General features: G+C 40.0%; 1 protein-coding gene across 5 annotated transcripts in view; it reads right to left on the bottom strand.

Moving 5' to 3' along the window:
• CFAP54 (cilia and flagella associated protein 54) overlaps positions 1 to 18975 on the bottom strand; it is a 104116-nt gene extending 85141 nt beyond the window's left edge. For 4 of the 5 annotated variants that reach the window (XM_003640365.6, XM_040672104.2, XM_040672111.2 and 1 more), the window contains exons 1-6: positions 18780 to 18975; positions 12167 to 12272; positions 5451 to 5597; positions 4108 to 4279; positions 2239 to 2297; positions 342 to 485 (exon numbers count right to left, since the gene is read on the bottom strand). In XM_003640365.6, the coding sequence (XP_003640413.3) occupies positions 342 to 485; positions 2239 to 2297; positions 4108 to 4279; positions 5451 to 5597; positions 12167 to 12272; positions 18780 to 18970 (819 nt within the window). In that variant the 5' untranslated portion in view covers positions 18971 to 18975. The remainder of the gene's footprint in view (positions 1 to 341; positions 486 to 2238; positions 2298 to 4107; positions 4280 to 5450; positions 5598 to 12166; positions 12273 to 18779) is intronic. The other variant, XM_040672120.2, reaches the window with a different exon arrangement.
• Between the last annotated feature and the right edge of the window lie 3325 nt (positions 18976 to 22300).

Here is a 22300-nt window from a genome sequence, read left to right as displayed (position 1 = left end):
TGACTAGGTTTTCCTGTTCTGTTTGTAGGTATGTAATTTTAGTCATATCATTCTTGAATTCAGGAAACTGAAAAGGAGTTCAGTGAAAGTCAATTGAAAATAAGCAGAAACTTCTGCAAAATATACTTTGTACATCCATACTTGGGTTTGCCACTACACAATGCTAGAAATCTGTAACTATTGTTAGAATGCAAAGTACTAATTTAATCGATTACTGTCAAGTTATTACAAGTCAAAACACTTCCACACTGCAGTTCAATTTTGGAATACAGGCAGAATTCTAAATGCATATGATCTGATAAGCTGGCATATTTAAATAGACATATGGTAAATCAAGATACCTCTCCATGAATGCCGGCTTGACAATCAAAATAACACTGAGAAACTGCAGCATATAGAGTGGCTCTCCATGTCAAATAATGTACAGATAAGAGTGGAATGGATAGTTCCATACATATACTGGCCCACAGTAGATATTCCAGCACCTGTAATGAAAAAATCCAGTTTCAAACTGAACACATTTTCTACTGTATCATTATACTTTCTATCAGGTAAGGAGACTTCTCCTCCTGATAGAACTAATTCAAAGAAGGAAAAAAGGCACAGAACTTATATTGAGTTTTAACATATTTTGTTGATTACAAAGTAATCTTCCTGTTTGTTTTTCTATCTGAAGCTATAGACAAGCATTATATTTTAACCTCTGAGCTACTTTTCATTGCCATTCTACTTCACTGTAGACTAGCCACCAGACAGTGGTGTCTAGTCTACAGACACCAGACAGTCCCACCCTTCTCTCTCATCTACTCTTCCTGTGAAAGTTCTCTCTCCCCTTTGTGCCACCTCTAGTGATCATTTTTTTTCTAACTTACATTTCAACTAGATCAGCAAGCTGACTTGTGACACAAGGGAGTCTGCCTTCTTTGGTGACAGCCTGCACTGAGATTGACTTATAACCATGGAACCACATTACCAGCTCTTAATTTTAATATCTGTCTCTCCAACATAGACCTTGCAGCAATCACTCTGATTAAAGAATTAGCCCTACTATACTGGCTGAACTGTATCTTCCCTTCCATTCTCTTTGGTGTAATGCTCCACGAGGCGCACTAAATGCAGACAACTGTAGTCCCAAACTAAAGCAATGTACAGATATTTAATAGACAAGGGCTTATTCTGTTGGGCAGTTACATACAAGGCGTATGCTGGCGGTATGGCAGTCGAGATTGAACATTACACCAACGTTACTTTCTGTTGCTGTGCAACAGATGGCAGCAGAGGGGCAGTCTGACAGAATGAAGTCTGACAGATAAGTGTGTATGAAAGCTGTGGAACTGAATTCCCCCATATGGAAAAAAATGGTGCCCACTGATAGTCATTGACAACTGTTGAACGTTTATGGAGACCAAACAATGCATGTGAGCGCAGTAAGGCAGTAAGTGGTGCATTTCAGTAGCGGCAGCAGCAATGCGAAAGATAAGGCACATTCCAGACAGTCAAGCAGATTTTTAGTGTGGCATGCACATACACCCCTGGCAAAAACCTACAGCTAACAGAGGTGACTGAGTTGAAAAAAGTGCTTTGTGGCTGAGAATTTGCTCTGCCAAAGAGTGTTATTGTGCTCTTTGCAGCTAGCGTAGCTTCCATGGAAATAAATAGGAGACATTACTTTTGAAGCACCCTACATAAATTAAAATAATCTCAAATGCCAACAACTAGTCTCTCTGGATTCTGTACAATAAGACTAAAAGATAAAGGAGGTGCTAACTCACTTCTATTAGGACGTTCAAGGAGAAAAAGCTGTTGTTCAGTGAACAACTGATAGAAGCAACAGCCAAAAAATAATCTATCCACCAGGTGTCAGCATATCTTCACTTTTTAAGAAACAAAAACAATCCTTGGATCCTGATGGAGTTGCTCAGAAAAAAAAAAAAAAAAAAAAAAAAAAAAGGAAAAAAAAACATGCAGAGCACTCTAAAATTGTCAAACATTCCATCTCAGTGTCCAGTGAGACATTGTGCTGGGCTCCATCCACAGCTGAATAGACGCAGAGCCATCAAGGCACAAGGACTTTTGAATTGGCCATTCTGCCATCTAGAGAGTTTGTTCGAGTGTGACAAGCACTACTGCTGGCAATGACAATGAAATAGATAAGTCGGGCTACAGTGTTATGCAAGACACAGATGCATTTTCTAAACTTCTGTGCATTTTTCAAATATTTCTGTTTATTTTCCATACCTTAGCAGACTGACCTATCATCATCAAATGTCTGCATATCATATAAATATGAATTGTACCTGTAAAAATAAAATAAAAGAACAGGTAAGTTCTGGATTCCTAGATGAAATATGTTAACCAACTAGAACTTCCTAATATCAGGGTTGGTATTTCCAAAGGCTGAAAAAATATATATATATCTTCCTGTGACTATTTTTAAGTAGAGAAGATGAAACCAACAAATTCTTGAGCAATATCAACTTTAAAAGTAACTATATAGTAAAGTAGCACCATAAAAGAATTGAATACAAAAATTCAATACACTGTTTTTTTATTAAATGAACTGATAAGAGAAACAGTATGTTTTTATTTTTTTTTATCCCTAGATGTAATTTTTTTTTAATAGGCTGACTTCTTCTCACATCTTAGCTTGCAGGAATCTTTTAGCTTGTCATGGCACTTGTCCTGGCAGACAGCAACACTATTCAGTATGATATTCAGTGTGATAAGTGAAATGAAGCAAACTGATTGTGAATAGAATTTTCAAAAGCATCAAAGTCACTTATGAATAAAATCCTGTCAAAAAAAAATTACTTAATTTAGGCTATGCCACAAAAGTGCTTTAAAAAAAAAAAAACAGTCCTAGAAATATAAAAGACACTGCAGTTCTTAGGGAAAAATCTTAGGGAAAAAAAAAAAGTCTGTTCTTCTATCTGTATGACTGTTCAGAAAGGGACACCTGTGGCAGCAGAAGAAATCATCACAACACCAACTGTAATAGCTTGAAGGGTGTTATTACCCCAATAAACAAGAATTTAGCAAGCACTAGTCAGATTTATTTTTTCAATCAGTCAAATGTAATAAGACAAAATCTGTTGCCAGAAATTGCAGGAAAGTGCTTGGGAATTGGGAAGTCAGACATTTACCTAACATTAACGTCTATTCAGAAGAAAAAATTCCTTATTGTCTAAGCTTGGTACAGAGACCTATAGTTGAACTTAAGGATCTCGTGTGATTATATTTTCATTTTAATTATTTACCCATTGAACAAAACAAACAAAAATACGCCTCAGATAGGACGAAGGTAATAAGGCCCAGGGAAACAGACATAAGAATTTCAACCATTTATAGCTCAGATAAATATCAGTATTTTTGGTAAATTAAACTAAAAATAAATGATACCCCCAATTTATATTACAACAACTGACCATAATAGAACAATATGATAGTCCAAAGTTTTGACTAAATAGAATGGTCTTTCAAAGTACATATATATTTTGGTAGTCTTCTTGAAGTAAAAGTCTTGATACACTATACAGAGAGTGTTTAGTCCACAGAAGCTCCATTTTCTGCCTCAGAATTTTCCTAATTCCGTATTTATTCACATTAAAATTATATACAGATATATTCAAATACATAAATATTCAATTTGTAAATACGATAATATCATGTGGTGATTTTTGGAAGAGTTTTGTTATTAACTTCAACCTTGAAGAATATTTTTTTTTAAATACAAAGAATACATTTCGTATTCTTTCACCTGCAATTCCATTTTCAAGAAAAAAATCATCAATACAAATATTTTATTGATAAGAATTCTTATGAGCTTTCTAAAATCTCTGTTTCAAAAAATGCTATTATACACTCTCAGATGTCATTTCATTAATACACTCAAACCACAGCTACGATGAAAGAGCTATTACTTTTCTGACTGTCCATTTGATATAAAGCACACCATGGAAACTAAGAACTCTGTTATTTTACAACAAGAAACATTTTAAAAAATACACTGCTGCAATTAAAAACTAACTAGAGATTTATTCTCAACCCTTATGTTGGCCTTAAAAATATGTCCAAGATGGCCTGCTTAGCAAAGAAATGCAAAGATACCATTGTAGATAAGCCAACACAAATTCTGCTGAGGTAGAGCCATTTGCATGGTGAGTCGTAATGATGACAAGACTTTGAAACAAGTCTGCAGGGACTCCTGTTTCTGAAGATTTCTGTCACTGTTACAAACCATCTGATAAACACAAACATTCCTCTCTTGCAAAGCATGGAACTAGAACACATGGAAACAGATGTAAAATGAATATATATGCAAATATTTAAAATAGATACACATTTTTTACATCAGTAAAGTATAATAAAACGTTGAGCAAGAAAAAATCAAGTATGCACACTAAAAAAAAAAAAATCAGTATGACATTTAAATGAGAATTAGACTATGGAGAAAGAGCCAAAGCTTGATTTACTATTGCCAGGTTGATTTACTATTAGGTTGGATCAGTTCCTATTGTACCACAAGGTGAAAGTGCACCTAGCATGTCAGCTGTTGAAACAGTTGAAAGGAGAAATGTTAAGACATAAACTGTACTCAGAAGACTGGGATTTAATTTGTCCAGCTTCAACACAGGCCTTCAACACCTCCAGGGACTGGGCTTCTACAGCTTCTCTGGCCAATCTATCCCATTACTTGCATTACTTTTTTTTCAAACTATCCACCATGTACTGAAAATAGAGCCTCTCAGCAAAGTGCTGCTAAGATAAAATTCAGTATGTTTTTAGCACTCCCCTTTACCAACTGAAACATTTTGTTTTTTGGATAACAAACAATAAATTGCAGACACCTAACCCTAAAATGAAGGTTAATACAAAAGACTGTCAACATACTCTTGAGGTGATTTAGCCCCCCAAGAGCTTAGAACACTTACAAAACCTCTTTTTTTTTCATACTGAGCAAATAACCTATTGATTTTAATGCATTGTTGCTGTCAGGAGTATTCTTGCATATATATGATAAAAATTATAGTATAACATTTTAATTCTCTTGCATTCTGACCAGTTCTTACATCACACCATACGGAAATTTCCACAACAATTAAAAGCCAGTTATCAACTTTGGCCCATACCCTGATTCTGCCAGTGGTTATTAGCAACCATTTCAGAGCAAAGCCCATTCAGAGAAAATTGCCTTTTTAACATTGACAGAGGTTGGTTTATGCCACAAAAGCATAAACACTTATTAATTCTTGGAAGCATACACCTCTCTGGATGTTCATATTATACATATGACTTAAGTCTGTGTAATCTGCACAGGTAAGGTATGAAAGATACAGTAATATTAATATTTAATTAATAGAGTAACATGAAGCACATTCATGAGTGACAAAACACACTATTTCTATTGAAACTGTGAATGTCTTTAACAAGAAAAATAATCATCATCCTACCGTAAGAGCTGCATTTTTGTCCCTGAAACCATTTGGAAAAAAGGTGGATTTAAATTGATTTTCATCATCTGTGATATCATCAGGGTTTACAGAACAGAACTGCTGAAGGTATCTTCCATAGCACTGTGTAAGTGCCAACTTATACTCCTAAAAAATGAAGAATAAGTTACTATTATAGTTTACATATTACATCTATTTCTATAAAATGTGTCATTTTATTATATTTATGTAGGAAGTATCAACATGAGAGATCAGCTGGAAGTAAAACAACAAAGTTTCATGCAAACACTCAGCAATATTATTTCAAACGTGAAAACCCTCAGCATACGAAGGCTAAAATACTTAAAAGAAGAGCTCATGATTAGAGAGTTTGTCAATTTTAGTCAGAAATCTGTGTAATACTATAACATGATGGAAAACACACCAATAACAGCACAGTAGCAAAGTCTCGGGCTGCAGCTAGTGAGGACTTGCTCAAATACAACAGCTGTGGGCACAGAAACAAAGGAAAGAATCTGCTTATCTTCAGAAGGCCTCTCCAGCAGGAGATCCCAATGCCACCATCGCCAACCCTTCAATGAAGTCCGGGAAGGGGTGCATCCTGGTTACACCCCTTCTGGTCACTCTGAGTTCCCCTGGGTTGGCCCTGCCTTCCTGCCAGGTGCTCAATCACTGCTTCAAGCCCTGACTTAGCATTTCTGCTACAATATGACAAATTTGAGAACAAGTGTAGAATATGATTTTAGGCTAATATCAAAATAACAAAATCAAAGTCAAAATCAAACAAAATTTGTGGAACACCCTGCAGGTTGTGAACAGTAATGACAATGGTGCTACACTTCTGAGAAATGCCATAAAGCAGAACTTTATAAAAAATATGCAGAATATCACTTCTCTCCCCCTTTCCCCTGATGTCAAAGCTCATCTTTTCAAATAAGATTCAGGAGAAAAAAAAACACAACCAGTGAATACTGGAATTACATACAGCCAAGAGGTCAGCATTAATAGAGCAGAAGTTGCACTGACACTTTAAGAACTGTTAAGAAACAGGATGCTGAGCTCTGTGTCATGCAGCACTCAGCTCCCCAGCAGCACTGATCCATTCTAACATCATACTGAGACAGTGAGCTCTGAGTCAGCTGCCCAAGTGCCACTTACTTACTGAATCACCTCTGTCACTTCCTACAGTAAAGACTATTTAGAGGTTTCTCTACCAACTTCACTAACGCTAGACCACACAAACACCAATCATGATAAATTCTAGAACGAACAGAAATAGCTAATTTGTATTTATAGAAAACAGTCCTTTGATGTTTAATCGCAGAAAATCCAAAAGTATTTCCTTATAAATACTATTTTCCATTCAAATTCCCACCACCACATGTCTCCATGTGTCTACATGTCTCCCACCACTTTTTAATGTCTAAGGAATCTTACTCGCATGAACCTATTACCTTTGCTGTGTGAAAGAAGTGGTGTTAAACAGAAACTTTTACTTTCCATGGACAGTTGTGACAACAACGCCAATGGATCAGAACCACGCATCAGCTACTCACTAATGAAATGCGATTCCTCCTCCAGACAGTTTAAAATACATGTGTAAGACTGGAGATAAAGAGGTAGATAGAGGCAGAGGGAGAGGGCAAAGAAATGAGTCAGTACTGATTAGTATGATGACTAACAGGTATCTAACTTCAATATACATAACACAATGAGTTTAGGTGTGTCCTAAAAGATACTTAGCAGATGTGTAACAGAAAGGAATTCAGAGTGAGACAGCATTAAAATAAACAGCTGGAGGACAGAAAGTTAAGTTGGTGCTCCATCACCAATAACTCATTTTAAAAGACCGTGTATCATTAAGCATTACAGAACATAAAGGGAGATTCAATTTTAAAATAACCATCAGCAGTTTCCAACTAAGAATCAAGAGGGACCAAAAGAATGTTTCATTTATGGAATAGACTCTACCCTGCTTATTACAGAACTTGAGGTTACGCCACATTTATCTTTCCCGTAATGCACTGAAATTTTAAGTAACACCCATCACGTTTTTTCCCCTCTTTACTCCTGAGAAAAATGTAGATAGAGTGAAAACTGAATTTGTAAAAATGTCAAAGCAACGCATTTAAAAATGGGAGTTCTGAGGTCAGCTCATTTCAAAGTTTTGCACTAGCCAGCAAGACCCGTATTTCTACGACACTGAAAGCTTTAAAGTAGAACACCACGTTACAACAGAGGAATTAATTTGTAACCACTTCTAGATTATTTTAGGCAATATTGGGCCATGCCAAGAAGTCCGTTGAATACAAGGACCAAACTATCATCTTTGAGTCACACTATGGGAAGTCCATGCAAAACAAAGAGGGTAAGGTTTGATTTATTTGAAATAACTTTTTTTACTGAGTGCATTGTGAGAGCAGCAGTTCCAAGCACTAAAATCACTGCATAATGCTCAAATCAGTTCCTAGGCCCTGAAGCTATGAAAGCTTAAGGAAAATGTGAATGCAAAGAAAATATGAACGGAGGCAATGAGGGAGCTATTAACAGATGCTGTTACTCGAGAACTTCCAAGAGAATTTCCGTGAATAGTTCTAAACCTATACCATAAGCCTTTATCTGCAGTTGTAATAGTATCATAGTTACAAACTCTTCTATGTGCTTTCAACTGACCAGTGAGTGTTCAGTATTGCTACAGTACAGATATAGCTTGCTGTTCTCTACTTAGGAGGCAGGCCACTTCTATGCAATTCTTTAGGGCACGTAAGACTTTGCAACATTTACACGGATCGTCATTCCTTTCTCCAGGTCTTCAGTAAAGGTGGCCCAATAGCCACATATGAACATAGAAACACTGTCCATAAGTAATATAAATAGCATTTATCTTTGTTGGACTCCATAAGCAAAGGGTATAATAGGAGAACGGTTTCAGGGGGTACATTCCTCCAAAAAAATGGTTCATCAGAATGTCTTGATACATTTCCAATTATGCCTGCTATTTTTCTAGGTGAAAAGGGGGAATCTGATAATGTCAGAGAATAAATGTCTAACAGCAGCAGACAATTAAAAACATGACAATAGGCATTTAACTGCTTTCTTGATAGAAAAGTCAACAGGGTGATCTTAAAAATTATTTGCAGTTTAAACACAATACCAATTACCTATTTTTCTTTTGCTGGTGGGAACAGAACAAGAATACCACATTTCTTCAACAGGAAACAAATCCAAATGTATTTTTTCTTCAATATTGTCATAAAAAATTCAAATAATATTTCATCCAAAAAAGTTTACAATAACTGTTTAGGATCTCACAAAACATAATTGTTTAAGCAATAAGGTCAGGTTTGTAGAAGACACAATCTCAGATGCTTATCATACAGAGTGAAACAATATAAAGACTTTAATATATTAATACTACATTTGTTAATAGTAAGCTTAATACCAAACATAAAGCAAATGAAATCATGCTGACATTTCAGTAATATTTAACATTTCATTTATAAAAAAATATCAATTTGGTTTAATCTATTTTTTATTGCCATTTTATTAAAAAATGAAGAAGTCACAAAATCCATTCCAAAACCATGGAAAAGTTTTATAAATAAATTATAGACTTCACTAGCTTTTGAGCTATAAATACAATCTTTCTATTACAAACAGTGTTTCAAAAAATATATATATCCAAAACCTGTCTGAAACAGGCCCGAAAGATTGAAGGACATAATCAAAACATTTACACAATTGTCTCCTAATACAGGCACACTAAATAGGCAGTTATAACCTAGAAACACAGTACTGATCAAAGATCTTCAAAAACATTCCTAGGAAAAAGCAGGAAAATCCATTGATGGACCATTATAAACACAAAATCACACTAAGCAGATGGCATCTATTAATGAGCTGTATTTTTCTCTAAATTACACAGATTCTCATTGAGCTTTAAGTATATTTTCTCAAGCAACTTATTAAGAACTGAATCTTAATGAATAATCAACCAGCTATTCTGTAATCCTTTAGCATTTCTGCTCCATAATCGTATCATTCAGAACTACACACCACTCCTTACTCTTAGAATGACTTGCAATTCGTTCTCAACTTTATGCCTCTGAGCTCTCTCTCAGTGTTTCTTTTTAAATGCTACCCTTGGAAGCCCCAGACAGTATGTCATGATCATAGAATCATAGAATCGCCAAGGTTGGAAAAGACCCACAGGATCATCCAGTCCAACCATTCACCCTTCACCAATGGTTCTCACTAAACCATGTCCCTCAACACAACATCCAAATGCTCTTTGAACACCACCAGGGTTGGTGACTCCACCACCTCTCTGGGCAGCCCATTCCAGTGCCTGACCACCCTTTCAGAGAAGTTGTATTTCCTAACGCCCAGCCTGAACCTCTCCTGGCACAGCTTGAAGCCATTCCCTCTAGTCCTATCACTAGTCACCACATTAGAGAAGAGGCCGACCCCCAGCTCACTACAGCTTCCCTTCAGGTAGTTATAGAGAGCAATAAGGTCTCCCCGGAGCCTTCTCTTCTCTAGACTGAACAATCCCAGCTCCTTCAGCCACTCCTCATAAGGCCTGTGCTCCAGACCCCTCACCAGCTTTGTTGCCCTCCTCTGGACACACTTCAGTGCCTCGATGTCTTTCTTGCAGTGAGGGGCCCAAAACTGGACACAGTACTCGAGGTGCGGCCTCACCAGTGCTGAGTACAGGGGGACAATTACCCTGTTCCTGCTGACCACACTATTTCTGATACAAGCCAGGATGCCATTGGCCTTCTTGGCCACCTGGGCACACTGCTGGCTCATGTTCAGTCTAGCATCAATCAACACCCCCAGGTCCATTTCCTCTACACAGTCTTCCAGCCACTCTGCCCCAAGCCTGTAGCGTTGCCTGGGGTTATTGTGGCCAAAGTGCAGGACCCGGCATTTGGCCTTGTTGAATCCCATCCCATTGGCTTCAGCCCAGCTATCCAGCCTATCCAGATCCCTCTGCAGGGCCTCGCTACCCTCAGGCAGATCGACACTTCCTGCCAGCTTGGTGTCATCTGCAAACTTACTGAGGGTGCACTCAATGCCCTCATCCAGGTCATCAACAAAGATATTAAACAGGACAGGCCTCAGCACCGACCCCTGGGGAACACCACTCGTGACCGGTCGCCAGCTGGATTTAACTCCATTCACCACCACTCTCTGGGCCCGGCCCTCCAGCCAGTTCCTTACCCAGCCAAGAGTGTATCTGTCCAAGCCACGGACTGCCAGCTTCTGCAGGAGAATACTGTGGGAGGCAGTGTCAAAGGCTTTGCTGAAGTCTAGGTAGATTACATCAACAGCCTTTCCTTCATCCACCAGACAGGTCACGAGTATCACTGATGTAATAAGTGTGCCTTCACAGGTGTTTTTTTCCCAGCAGACACAAAAGACAAATATTATAAAAGAACATAACACAGTAAGTGCCTTACTGAGTCAGGGCAGTAGATACTAGCCCAGTATCCCAGCTCCAAGAGCAGTCACTAACACACGACTAGGTAAGAATTTCCATGTCCTAAAACATCCCCCAGATACTTTCAGAATCTTCAGTAATCTACACATCATCGTGTGAACGACTGTTTATAGGGGTGGATGGTGATAGGACAAGAGGGAATGGTTTTAAACTGAGACAGGGGAGGTTTAGGTTAAATATTAGAAGGAATTCTTTCACACAGAGGGTGGTGACACACTGGAGCAGGTTGCCCAGAGAGGTTGTGGATGCCCCATCCCTGGAGGCATTCAAAGGCAGGCTGGATGTGGCTCTGGGCAGCCTGGTCTAGTTGTTGGTGACCATGCACTTAGCAGGGAGGCTCAAACTAGATGATCATTACGGTCCTTTTCAACCCAGGCCATTCTATGATTTTATGATGCTATGAACTTGTCTTATTTCCTCTTCAACACAAACTTTCAGCATTCATGCTATCCTGTAGCAAGAAACTCCACAGTTAAGTATGTATTTAGAGAAGATCCAGTCTGCTTTTCCTCTGAGCTTGTCACCTACTAACTTCATTTAGTGTTCTTGTATTGGAGGTGAATACAATCAGTCCCTATTCAGCCTCTTTCACTCCTGAATTCAGAGACCTGCATCACACTCTGGTCAGTGATCTCCGCTCCTAATTTTATAGTTTTAGCCAACTTTTGTTCATTATGTGGAAGCTGTTTCATATTTTTGGTTATCCTCATTACTCTCACCTCAATCTTTTCTTGTTGCAATTCTGGTCTTCTCGAAAAGGATAAATTATGTCCATGTGTGCATACTGAATTTAAGATGAAAGAGTACCATTAATACATACAACTGTGTAATTCAAATCTGATTTTTGTACTCTGTTCCCCTCCTGACAATTCTTTACATTCACTTTTGTTTAACTGAGCACTGAGTTGACATTTCTGTGTAGCAAATCAGCACTACAAACCAATACTGTATAAAGATTTTGGGTGTTCAACTTTTAAAAAGCAACAGTCGCATAGAAAATGCAGGCATAGCAAATATATTGAAAAACTGGGGAGATTTTACAATAGCAATTAAGAGATACAAACTACCTACTCTCATTGGCATTATTTTGCAAAAGTTTTTGCAACTTTCTAAATAGCTTCCTATGAAATATGACTAAAAATTAAAGTAGCATAGAAACATAATGAAACAAAAATTGTGATCGAACCATTTCTGTTTTGATATGACTTACTTTGATCTGAGCAAGGGAATCACCAACTTTCAGAAGTTTGTCATTGTAATACCAGTCTGGCAGCCGAGGCTTGTATTTGATCCAAATATTAAACAGAGTATTTGCTCTAAAAAACAATAGAGGAGAAAAAAGTTCCAGATTAAACTGGCAGTAGAGCCATCGTAACAAGTAAACAAATCAAGAAAGCTTCAAATTGTGAAAACCCCCTTCTTCCAAATGTATTTGAACCTCTTAATATTTCAAAAGAAGTGATCATTAAAGCTAGATCTAACAAGCAGCCAAGGACATTTCTGGGTTTCATGTCTGTCAACAGTCTTTATTGCATAGATTTTTAAAAAGGATGAATTGTCTCATACATAAATACGTATTGGAATGTCTTAATATCAGTTCCTTTGCAATTTTGAAACAAGGTCATAAGTGTAAAATCTGTCCTACTTTTCAGATAGAACTTGAGAAGCTTTGAAGAAACTCTTTGGGATTTTAAGGATTAACTCAATGGATTTTAAGGATTAACTCAATAACACTTAGAACAGGTAAAAAAAGATCTCAAAATTACAATGCTTATCCAGAAGCAGCAAACTTAAGAACCTGTAACTGTGAAATAAACTCTAGAGCTGTACCATGAATCACAAAAAGAAGAGGCCTATTAGAAAGCCTCTAGCATTTAACTGCAGCTAGCATGAAAAGTTCATGAATATTAAATCATGTAGTGTGGGACTCCATGAAAGAACAAGTAAATGACAGATTTGTTAAAAAAAGAAAGGATTTTATGGCCATAGCTGCTTTGCTATTCTGTTGCCTCTATCTGTTATCCGTCATCCTAAGAGATACTACTTTCAGAGCAACCTATGTGTCATCCAGGAGAATCTGTGCCATGATCTTGTGAGGCCCAGATATGAGGTTCACCAGCCTGCAGTTCCCTGGGTCTTCCACTCTTTCTTAAAAATGAGAGTAATGTTTCCCTTTTGCAATTTACCAGGGATTTTACCTGAGCCACAACTTTTCAAATATGATGGAGAGTGGCTTGGCAACTACATCAGCCAATTGCTTCAGGAGCCTGAGATGCATATTGTCTGACCCCATAGACTTGAACACATTCAGCCTCATGATGCAGTCTCAAACTTGCCCTGCTTTTACAGTGGGAGGGATTTTGCTTCCCCAGCTCCCACCTAGAGCTTTAGGGACATGAGAGGCGTGGGAAGCCTGATTGCAAGTGAAGACTGAGGCAACGAACTTGTTGGGTACCTTCTGCCTTCTCCATGTGTGTTGTAGCCAGTTCTCCCTTGTCATTTATTAGAGGGAGTACACTCTCCTTTGCCTACCTCTTCTGACCAATATATCTCATACCAGGTATAAACCAGGTCCTTGCTCAGCCATGCTGGTTTCCTGCCTCCTCTGCTTGATTTCTTAAGCTGCAGGATGGAGAGCACTTGTACACTCAGAAAGGTGTCCTTAAAGATCTGCCAGCTCTGTTTTGTTCCCATGTCCTTAGGGAGAATTTATCAGGAGACCTCATCTAATAATTCCTTAAACAGCCTGATGTTCACTCTTTTGAAGTTCAGGGTCATGACTCCACACTTTGCCAGGCCCATATTCCTTGAGATCACAAACTCAACCAGGGTAAGGTCACTACAGCCCAGACTGCCTCCAATCTCAATCTCTTTAATGATCTCCTCCGCATTGGCGAGCACCAGGTCCAGTGATACTTCACCTCTGGTTGGTCTATCCAATGCCTGAACCAGAAAGTTATCCTCAGTTGACTCCAGAAATCTCCTGGACTGCTTGCAGCTTGCTGTGTTGTCCCTGCTGACTGCCTTTGACATCTTAGTGCCTTTGTACTACTTTGCTGACTTAGATTTTTTAAAGAAATCTATATTCAAGCTTGAAAACAATAGCTGATCAGACAGATTGCTAATAAGCACAGGGACTTTTCTGAAAAGAATCCTGTTACAGCATTAACAATATTGACAGTGTTCATAGTGCCAGGCATCTCTTGCATTTAATCACTTAACTAATCGTTTCTACAGGAACCTCAGCAAAGACTGCTTTGTGAAACCACAACAGCTAAATTATTCATAGGTAGCAATTTTAAGAAAGGGAAACAACTGGAAAGAGAGGAATTATTGTTTGAAAATAACCTTCTAGCTGAATTTACACATCAAGCTTTGAGGTTTTTGGTGTGAGATACCAGGACCTTTTCACTCTCCTAAGATACTGATGGTAGGCTAGAATGCAAGACACTTTCTTCAGCTGTTTTCTGACTTTCAGGAACTTCAAATTCATTTTTACAGTTTACTAGACAGCTTTTCATTTTATCTTATGATAAGACTCCCAGTAAAAGAAAGAAAAAAACATAACCAGAAACATCAATTTTCCCACACAGAAAGCTACAAATCACCTTCACATTTCAAGGTGAAACAGATGGCTGTATGAGCAACTTGTCAAAATGATCTCTACACCAAAGAATTACAACACTTTTTTCTTTCCTAAAAGTATCATCTTGGCACAATTCTCAGTTCTTCAAAGTAAACAGCAAAGAAATAAATGGGGCATTCTAGAGGTGTATCCTAAAGAGAAAATGCAGTAAAAGCATAAACTAGGCCAAAAGCAAAAACCTGAATAAAAACTTCTTGCACATTATGTCTTTATAGAAAATCATAGCCCAGTAAAGTAAAGAGCGCCTTCTAAATGGGGACTGTATTTCTCATGGTCCATCTGTAAGCAATTAAAGACCTGTGTGGCTATTGACCTCTTCCACTGAGAGAAGACTACCAGTCCAGTCAGAGGCCCTACAAGAAGGAATCTATTGAGTTTCTGAGCAGAGCTCCCTGGACTACCAAGGGAAGAAGCTCAGGAAAAGACTCCTGAATCCTACAAGTTTGATAGACACTACTTGAGGGATGAAGAAAAAAGCTAATTATCAGTCTGTAAAGTAACTGATAGTAATGACTGTGGAAAAAGGTCTGGAAGGTAAGTTTACAAACTCCTTTAGGACTGATCAGATGAAAAACCCCCAGAGAAGGTCATCTTCATTTTTTTTTGATTGAATTGTTTTGAATGCTCTATTAAAGAGTGAGATTCTTTGTTGCAGCAATAAACTAGTGACAAAACTCACTAGACTGTCAATATCAATGGGGAGATTAAAGTAAAAATCTATCAGCTACAATGTCATGACTAAGGAGAAGTGAGTGCATGACACAGGAATGTTTCTCTTACATAGACAAAGGAAAGCAAGGTGCTTTCCAAACAGCTAATAAGTCTCTCTTTTAAAGAGGTTGTAGGACACCAGAAGAACATGTTGAGCAGCAAATGAATTCTCAGAAAAAAAATGGGCAGTTGAAGCACAAAGGTGAAACTTCTTCATTTCCAGCCACTCTATGGATAATAAAAGTCTTTTCCTGAAACGTCAATCCATAATATTTTGTACAGGAATAAAGCCATAAGGATTTATTTCTGGGTGAAATGTCTTTACTAGAATTAGTAAAGGATTTTCTGATATTCATCAAAAAATGTCATACTGAATGAGGGTACCTAAAGCACACAATTTGAAATAAAATCAATAGTGCACAGAAACTCTGATACCCCTATTGCCCGGAGAAATGAGTTAAAACAGCTTCTGATTTACCTGATGGAAAAAAAAATTACTGCTTCTTCCAATGGAAAATATTCGTAATTCCAGTACAAGACATATATTCAGTGTTTTTATTTCTTACATTAGAACACTGTAAGTACCTAACCTATGGCCTTACTATTAACTTACCAACATCAAAGGCTGACAGCACTGGAACAATGAAGCTGACAGTGTTCTAAACTGTGCCATGTGGAAGCTCATTTTCTTGCTCCTCTAATAGTAAGCACTTTGATCACCAACCCATGCCAGAAAACGTAGCTTGACAAATGACAAAGCAAGAACCTTCAGAGCATTTAGGAAACCATCTGTAACAGCTATTACCTTCAGAAATTCTTAGAAACAACTAGACTATGGCTAGTTCTGCAAGCAGCACGTATTCCAAACTTGAGCAATGAGAGGAAAAGGAAAAACTATGCAGAAATTTCACAATCAAATTCCTGTAAATTTGCTAGCTACCTGAGCGTGTTAGCTAATTATCAGAATTACAGCTTTCCTCTCTGCGTTGCCTCTGTACATACAAAGAATGTTAGACAGAGCCATGGGGAGTTTGATATTGTGTAACTTTCTCAGCGCCTTGGAGTTCCAGCATGAATCACGACTATCAGCAGCTTCTGGAATCAAGCCCCAGGTAGTGCTAGTTCTCATCTTTGTGATGAATGCCCCAGAATTCTTTAGACTGGGAAATGTTCTCATATCAGCTGAGTCAGCATGGACATGGGAAACATCTACAAAATACCAGTTTTAAAAAGATAGAGCCTACTCGCATCAAAATATTTCACAGGAGAAAGGAGAAAGTATGGCTTGGAGACACTGGACGCAGAAACCAATTACTTGGCATTATATCTGCAAACAGATCAGATTCAGCATGCCCAACTCACAACCAGAAGTTAAAATGGATGTGTTCATTATCAGCAGTTTTCTGCTGAATTGATGCTGTGTGGAGCAGCTGAGTGGCACTCCTTCCTCTGAGGGGCCTGCAGGGAATACTTTCAATCTAAGAATACAGATCAGCTAAAGCAAAAAACAGTCTGAAGCTGTAAATGAAAGTCTTAAAAATACCAAAGCACAGAAATCAGTTTCTGAAGCAATATAAAAAACACCAGAGACAAAAGCCCAAAGCCTCCTATCGGTGTGACAGACATAGGCCTGGACCTAGGGACAAACATACCACATAAACAAACTAGAAATCCAGAATATTTAGAAAACAAAAGATCTCCAGTGCAGACAAATCATAGACTGCCAAATTTGAGTACCACATAAAATGTGTACAGCTCCTTTAGAGAAGAAACATTTGCAGACTGCACCTCAGAAAGTACCAAGCAAAATATGTAAGGGTAGAAGTTGCACATAGTGATAAGCTAACCACCCTTACAGCCAGCTGCCATGCTCCTTTTGAATGAAATTTTGATAACCTGGGAGACTTTCATATTAATGTTAAAGATCTGTAAATTTAGAATAGAACATTGTTCAGTTAATAACTGTAGAAAATCAACAATTAGTTTAAAAGAGGCAGGTGAACATTTGTGTCATAATGTACCTAAATACAGTAGAAAGAGCTACATGAGAAATGCACAGTCTATATAAGACATATGCATGAACTGTGAATCATCCTCCAATTTTAGTTGCTCTACATTAACTGCATTAGAAAATTTAGACTTATGCATACCCACAGATATGCATGTATGTGAGCAAACAAATATGCACAAATACACTTGCCATATGTTCTGCCTGCATTTATGGGTATAAAAATATACCTACACAGACACAGACACATGCACAAAAAGAGATGTGTGGGCTGTCCTCATGTGGCCTTGCTACGGGCACAGCTCTCAAGGCATGTGCATGCCATCCACACCATGCTTGCACCTGCAGCACTTGCTGGTGGGCTGCCAACTGCTCTGGCACAGCAAGAGGGGTTCCCTGCTGAAGAGCTCCAGCAGCTCTGACACAGCCAACAGTGGCGCTGTCAACAGTCACAGCACCTCGTGTTTTCTTCCCACAGTGTTAAATGCTAGGAAGTGCAGAAACACAAGCTGTTCGTGTTTGAGAGAGGGGATTTTAATTAGGAAAAGATAATTAGGGTATGACCTGCTGGAGACGAGCTCTGCAGAGAAGGACTTAGGTGTCCTGGTTAATAGGTTGGCCATGATCCAGTAGTGTGCCCTAGTGGCCAAAAAAGCCAATGGTATTTTGGGGGGGTATTAAAAAGAACATGGCCAGCAGGTCAAGGGAGGTGATCCTCCTCCTCTCTATGCTCTGGTGAGGCCACATATGAAGACCCGCATTCAGTTCAAGAAAGAGAGAGAACTTCTTTCAAGAGGGAGTCCAGCAGAGAGCCACGAAGAGATGGAGGCTGGAACATCTCCCTTATGTGGACAGGCTGAGAGATCTGGGGCTGTTCAGCCCGGAGAAGAGAAAGCTGAGAGGGTATCTTATCAATTCTTATAAATATCTAAAAGTCGAGTCAAACGGAGGAGGCCGGGTTCTTTTTAGTGGAGCACAGCAACAAGACAAGGGGCAGTGGGCACAAACAACATCAGAACTACAAATAGGAGGAAGAACTGCTTTACTGTGAGGGTGACAGAGCTGAACAGGCTGCCCAGAGAGGTGCTGGAGTCTCCTGCTCTGGAGAGATTCCAAGACCTGCCTGGACACCCTCCTGTGTAACCTACCGCAGGGAACGTGCTTTAGCAGAAGGGTGGACTAGATCCCCAGAGGTCCCTTCCAACCCCTACAGTTCTGTGATTCTATGATAATAAAGGAGAAAAAGAGAAAATAAAAAGCAAAGCTAAAAGGGGTTGGAGCGGCTTGCCACACCACTAGAGAAACTGACAGGAAAGGGCTCCCTGCCCCGTGGGTGCTATGTAAGGGAACCCAGGGAAGGGATGGGGGCAGGGGTGAGGCTGGAGGGAGGCGGCGAGGACAGCGGGGAAGAACCGATCGGAGAGGGGCTCCCGGGAGCGGGCTGGGACGCGGCCCTACCCTCGGCGGTGCAGCTCGTGCCAATGCGGCTCGGCTTCCCCTGTGCCTCTCAGCCGCCGCAGGAAGCGCACGACGTCCCGCAGCTCAGCCTCCAGGCTGTCCACCACAGGGTTGCCCGGTGCCACGGCCCCGAAGAAAGCAGCCGGCCGCGGCACCGGAGCGGGAGGCGGCGGCTCTGCGGGCTCCGCCATGCTCTGGCCCGGTCGCGGAGGGGACGCGGCGGCGTCGCCGGGCAACGGCGGCGGGGAGATGGCGGCCCGGTGGGGCCCGGCGCAGGCAGCTCTGGCGGCTGGAGCAGCCCCGTTGGTCCCGCGTGTCCCGGCTGTGCGTCACGGCGCCCCGGTGTCAGCAGTGCCATACGGCAGCTGGCTTACGGGCGCTGTTTGAAATGGATGTTTGGCTCCGGACGTTGCTGTGAACTTGCTGATTGCATCGTACAGCAGGCCTCCCGCGCTGCTACCGAGAAAAGAGCAAAAAAGCCCTTCTCTGCTAGCCCTCTGAACAGCGTTATCTGCCTGTAAAACAAATGGCGGCACGCTGGGAAACAACCGGGCCGAGTCGATCAGCCCTGCTGGAGGAGGCCATGGCAACCAGAGTGCTTTCAGCTTCTCTGTACGCACTACAGTAAAGGCGTTTGGGAGGGGAGGGAAGGAAACCAGGCCAATATCCGCATTCCTGGACATGAGGGACATGATGCTTAACTTGTAACAGAGCTGCAAAAGCTGAGGAGCGGTGGGTGAGCGGTGAGCACCGGCCTGCAGCTGGCCCTGGCTGCCATTTTGTGACAAGGAATGACAAAGGATCGACGGCACAGGGTGGCCAAAGAAGCGCCTGAGTGGCGCATCCCATAGCTCATAGTAAGAGAACAATGCAGCATCAGCACGAGGAACCAGAAAACACTGCATTTTGCAGGCCAGCAAAATGACATAGGAATCACTTAAACGCTATGGGCAACGTGCACAATTTTAAATTACGTTCTGACTAATGCATCTGACTCATTTCACACACCGATTTCATATTGTTACCCTCTGAGAGCTGTGTGCCTCCACTGTCCAACCAGAATCATGTGGCATGGAGAAGATGGTACCAGGAGCCAGGAGAGGCTGCTCATGTGCACAGAGTCATTTGGAAGACAATGGCTGTGCATTTAGGTGGGAGCAAAGGGCTGAGTTCCTCAGATTTCTGTGGAGGAAGCAGAAAACAAAGCCTGTCATGAAAAGACAGCACGAAGGCGCTGATGCTGGGATTTAGAAATCACTGGGTACAGAGACACATTTTGTAAGACAACTGAAATTTGAGAACTTGGCTTGGAGAGCATTTACCGCTGCTTTTAAAGATTTTGTCTGTGCTTTGCCACAGTAACCAGAGTGCTTCCTGCGATGGACTCCAGCTGACTGACACCCCGGCCCCTTTGGAAAGGCTGCTTCTGCCATTGGCTTTGTCCCTAAGTCCCTCAGAGCTGAGCTGTTTCGCTTCACTAGGTGGTGCTGTATCCCAAAGGGCTGATATTCAAACTCAGAGCTGATGTAGGATGCGCCCTTATGAAGCAGCAGTACCTAAAAGCTTGAGGAGTGCTCGAGAAGCAGTAAACGAGACTCTTGAGTAAAACTTTGTGCATCTCTTAACATTTGGCTTGCAGATGGTGGACTGGATGTAATATTAGCAAGTTTGAATCAGTGTTTGCAGCCATAGAAACAATTGGAGTCAAAGAAAACAATGAGAGAAATGGAGCAGAGTCATTTCCCAAAGGGGAAGATTAGAGAGCTAAGTAAAGATAAAGTTTTAACTGCTGGGAAGTTAAGTAGGGCGTAGCTGACCAGCCAGCTCGTGAAGAATGTTCAGGCTAAAATTCCTGCGTCACAGCTCAACGGGGTCCAGCATCTGCTCCCTCCTACAAACAGAGAGAAGTTCAGTGTAGGGAGGACAGTTCAGACCCTTTCAGCACCCAGTGCAAAATCCCCTGGAGAGCCATAGCAAAGAACAGCAGCAGCCATCATATTATGTATGTTATTTCAGTTTTTTTTGTGTGTGTGTTTATAATACTGATTGCTGTTTTACTGTTCTGGAGAAGACTCAAAAGATAGTCTGCATCTAACATTTAATCTCTCTACTGTTTAGTGGGCCCAAAAGTCTAAAGGACTTCTAGTTAAATGAAGAGCTTTTTAACTTCAGAAAGATTATCAGTTCTTCTGAAGCCTTCAGAATGTTTACAGAGAAAAGCTTTGGTGTTTGCAAAACAGTAAGGGATGACTATTGAAATTGCAGTCATGAGAGGAGAATTTCCTCAAAAAAAAAAAAAAATTAAGCATACTTAACTGAATGAATTTGAGAGCTTATCACAGTTCTTTGAATTACGTCCCTATATCTTAAACAAACAAACAAACAAACAAAAAAAAAACAGTGATTTTATTAATTGGAAGACTATTGGTAAGTGACTATTTAGGTTGTAATCTGAATTATGCTAAAATCAGAGAGAAACAAGAGAAGATAAAGGTCTCATAGGAGTGCTGGCACAGAAAGGATTCCAAGAAGTGCAATTTAGGTAAATTCATTGACTCAAGCAGAGAGATCATAGCATTCTGTGATTTAATATTGCCTGGTCAAATATGAGGAAGTCCCTCAGAAATTAAGTCAAAGAAGGGTCCACAAAGAGTTAACTTAGTAAAAACCCATATCAGAAATGTCTGCTGTAATGACTGTGGGACCAAGAATATGCTTGAGTCAGAAAGGGGAAAATCTTTGTTGCTAACTCATCAAGCTGCCATTTACTTCTGCTGTGTCACTTCCACTTGTGTGAACTACAGTGAAGTTATAAAGAACAAAAGAGGGAAAACATTGTATGATCACAATAAAGTTAGACAGGAAGAGTGTACAGTGGTTTCAGGGTGCAGGGGCTGAGGTAACGTCTGCTGAGCCCTCTTAGTATAACAGTAAAATTCGTTCCCTGTAATTCTGAGGTGCACATTCAGATCCCCTCCTAGGATTCTTGTAGCAAATGTACACCTGAATTAGGATGATTAAAGATTTTTCTTTTTAGTATGCAAGAGGCAACCATGGGTGCTGTGTTACCAACAGGGTAATTTGGCAGACCTCAGAGACCAAAGATCTAAATTTACACGATATCTTTCTTGATGCTTTTAGAAAAGGAAAAAAAAAAAAAAAGTTTGAGTTGAGGTGATTCTAGATCACTGCTTAGCAATTTCAGGCTGATGGAATAATGAAGACACAGGACTTTAAGATAATGCTGAATATTTATGGACTAGTAGACTCAGAAGTGGGGGATTGCATCTGCTCTATCCATAGTGTGCCTGCCCAGTCTAAGTTACAGTTCTCTATCTTTGAGTAGCAGTGCTAGAGAAAGAAGCAGTAGCAGCAATGTGCTGAGTTTTGTGGAGTAATTCACAGTTCATGAGAGAGCCAAGGAAGACATAATCAAGGACCAATAGAAACAAAATGTCTTATATGGCAGTACAGCATTTGCTATTGACATGGTAGAGAGGAATCAGATATTGTGCAAAAAA

This window comes from Gallus gallus, chromosome 1, assembly GCF_016699485.2.
Source record: "Gallus gallus isolate bGalGal1 chromosome 1, bGalGal1.mat.broiler.GRCg7b, whole genome shotgun sequence".
Lineage (NCBI taxonomy): Eukaryota > Metazoa > Chordata > Aves > Galliformes > Phasianidae > Gallus > Gallus gallus.
This window is presented reverse-complemented; position numbering and strand designations above follow the sequence as displayed.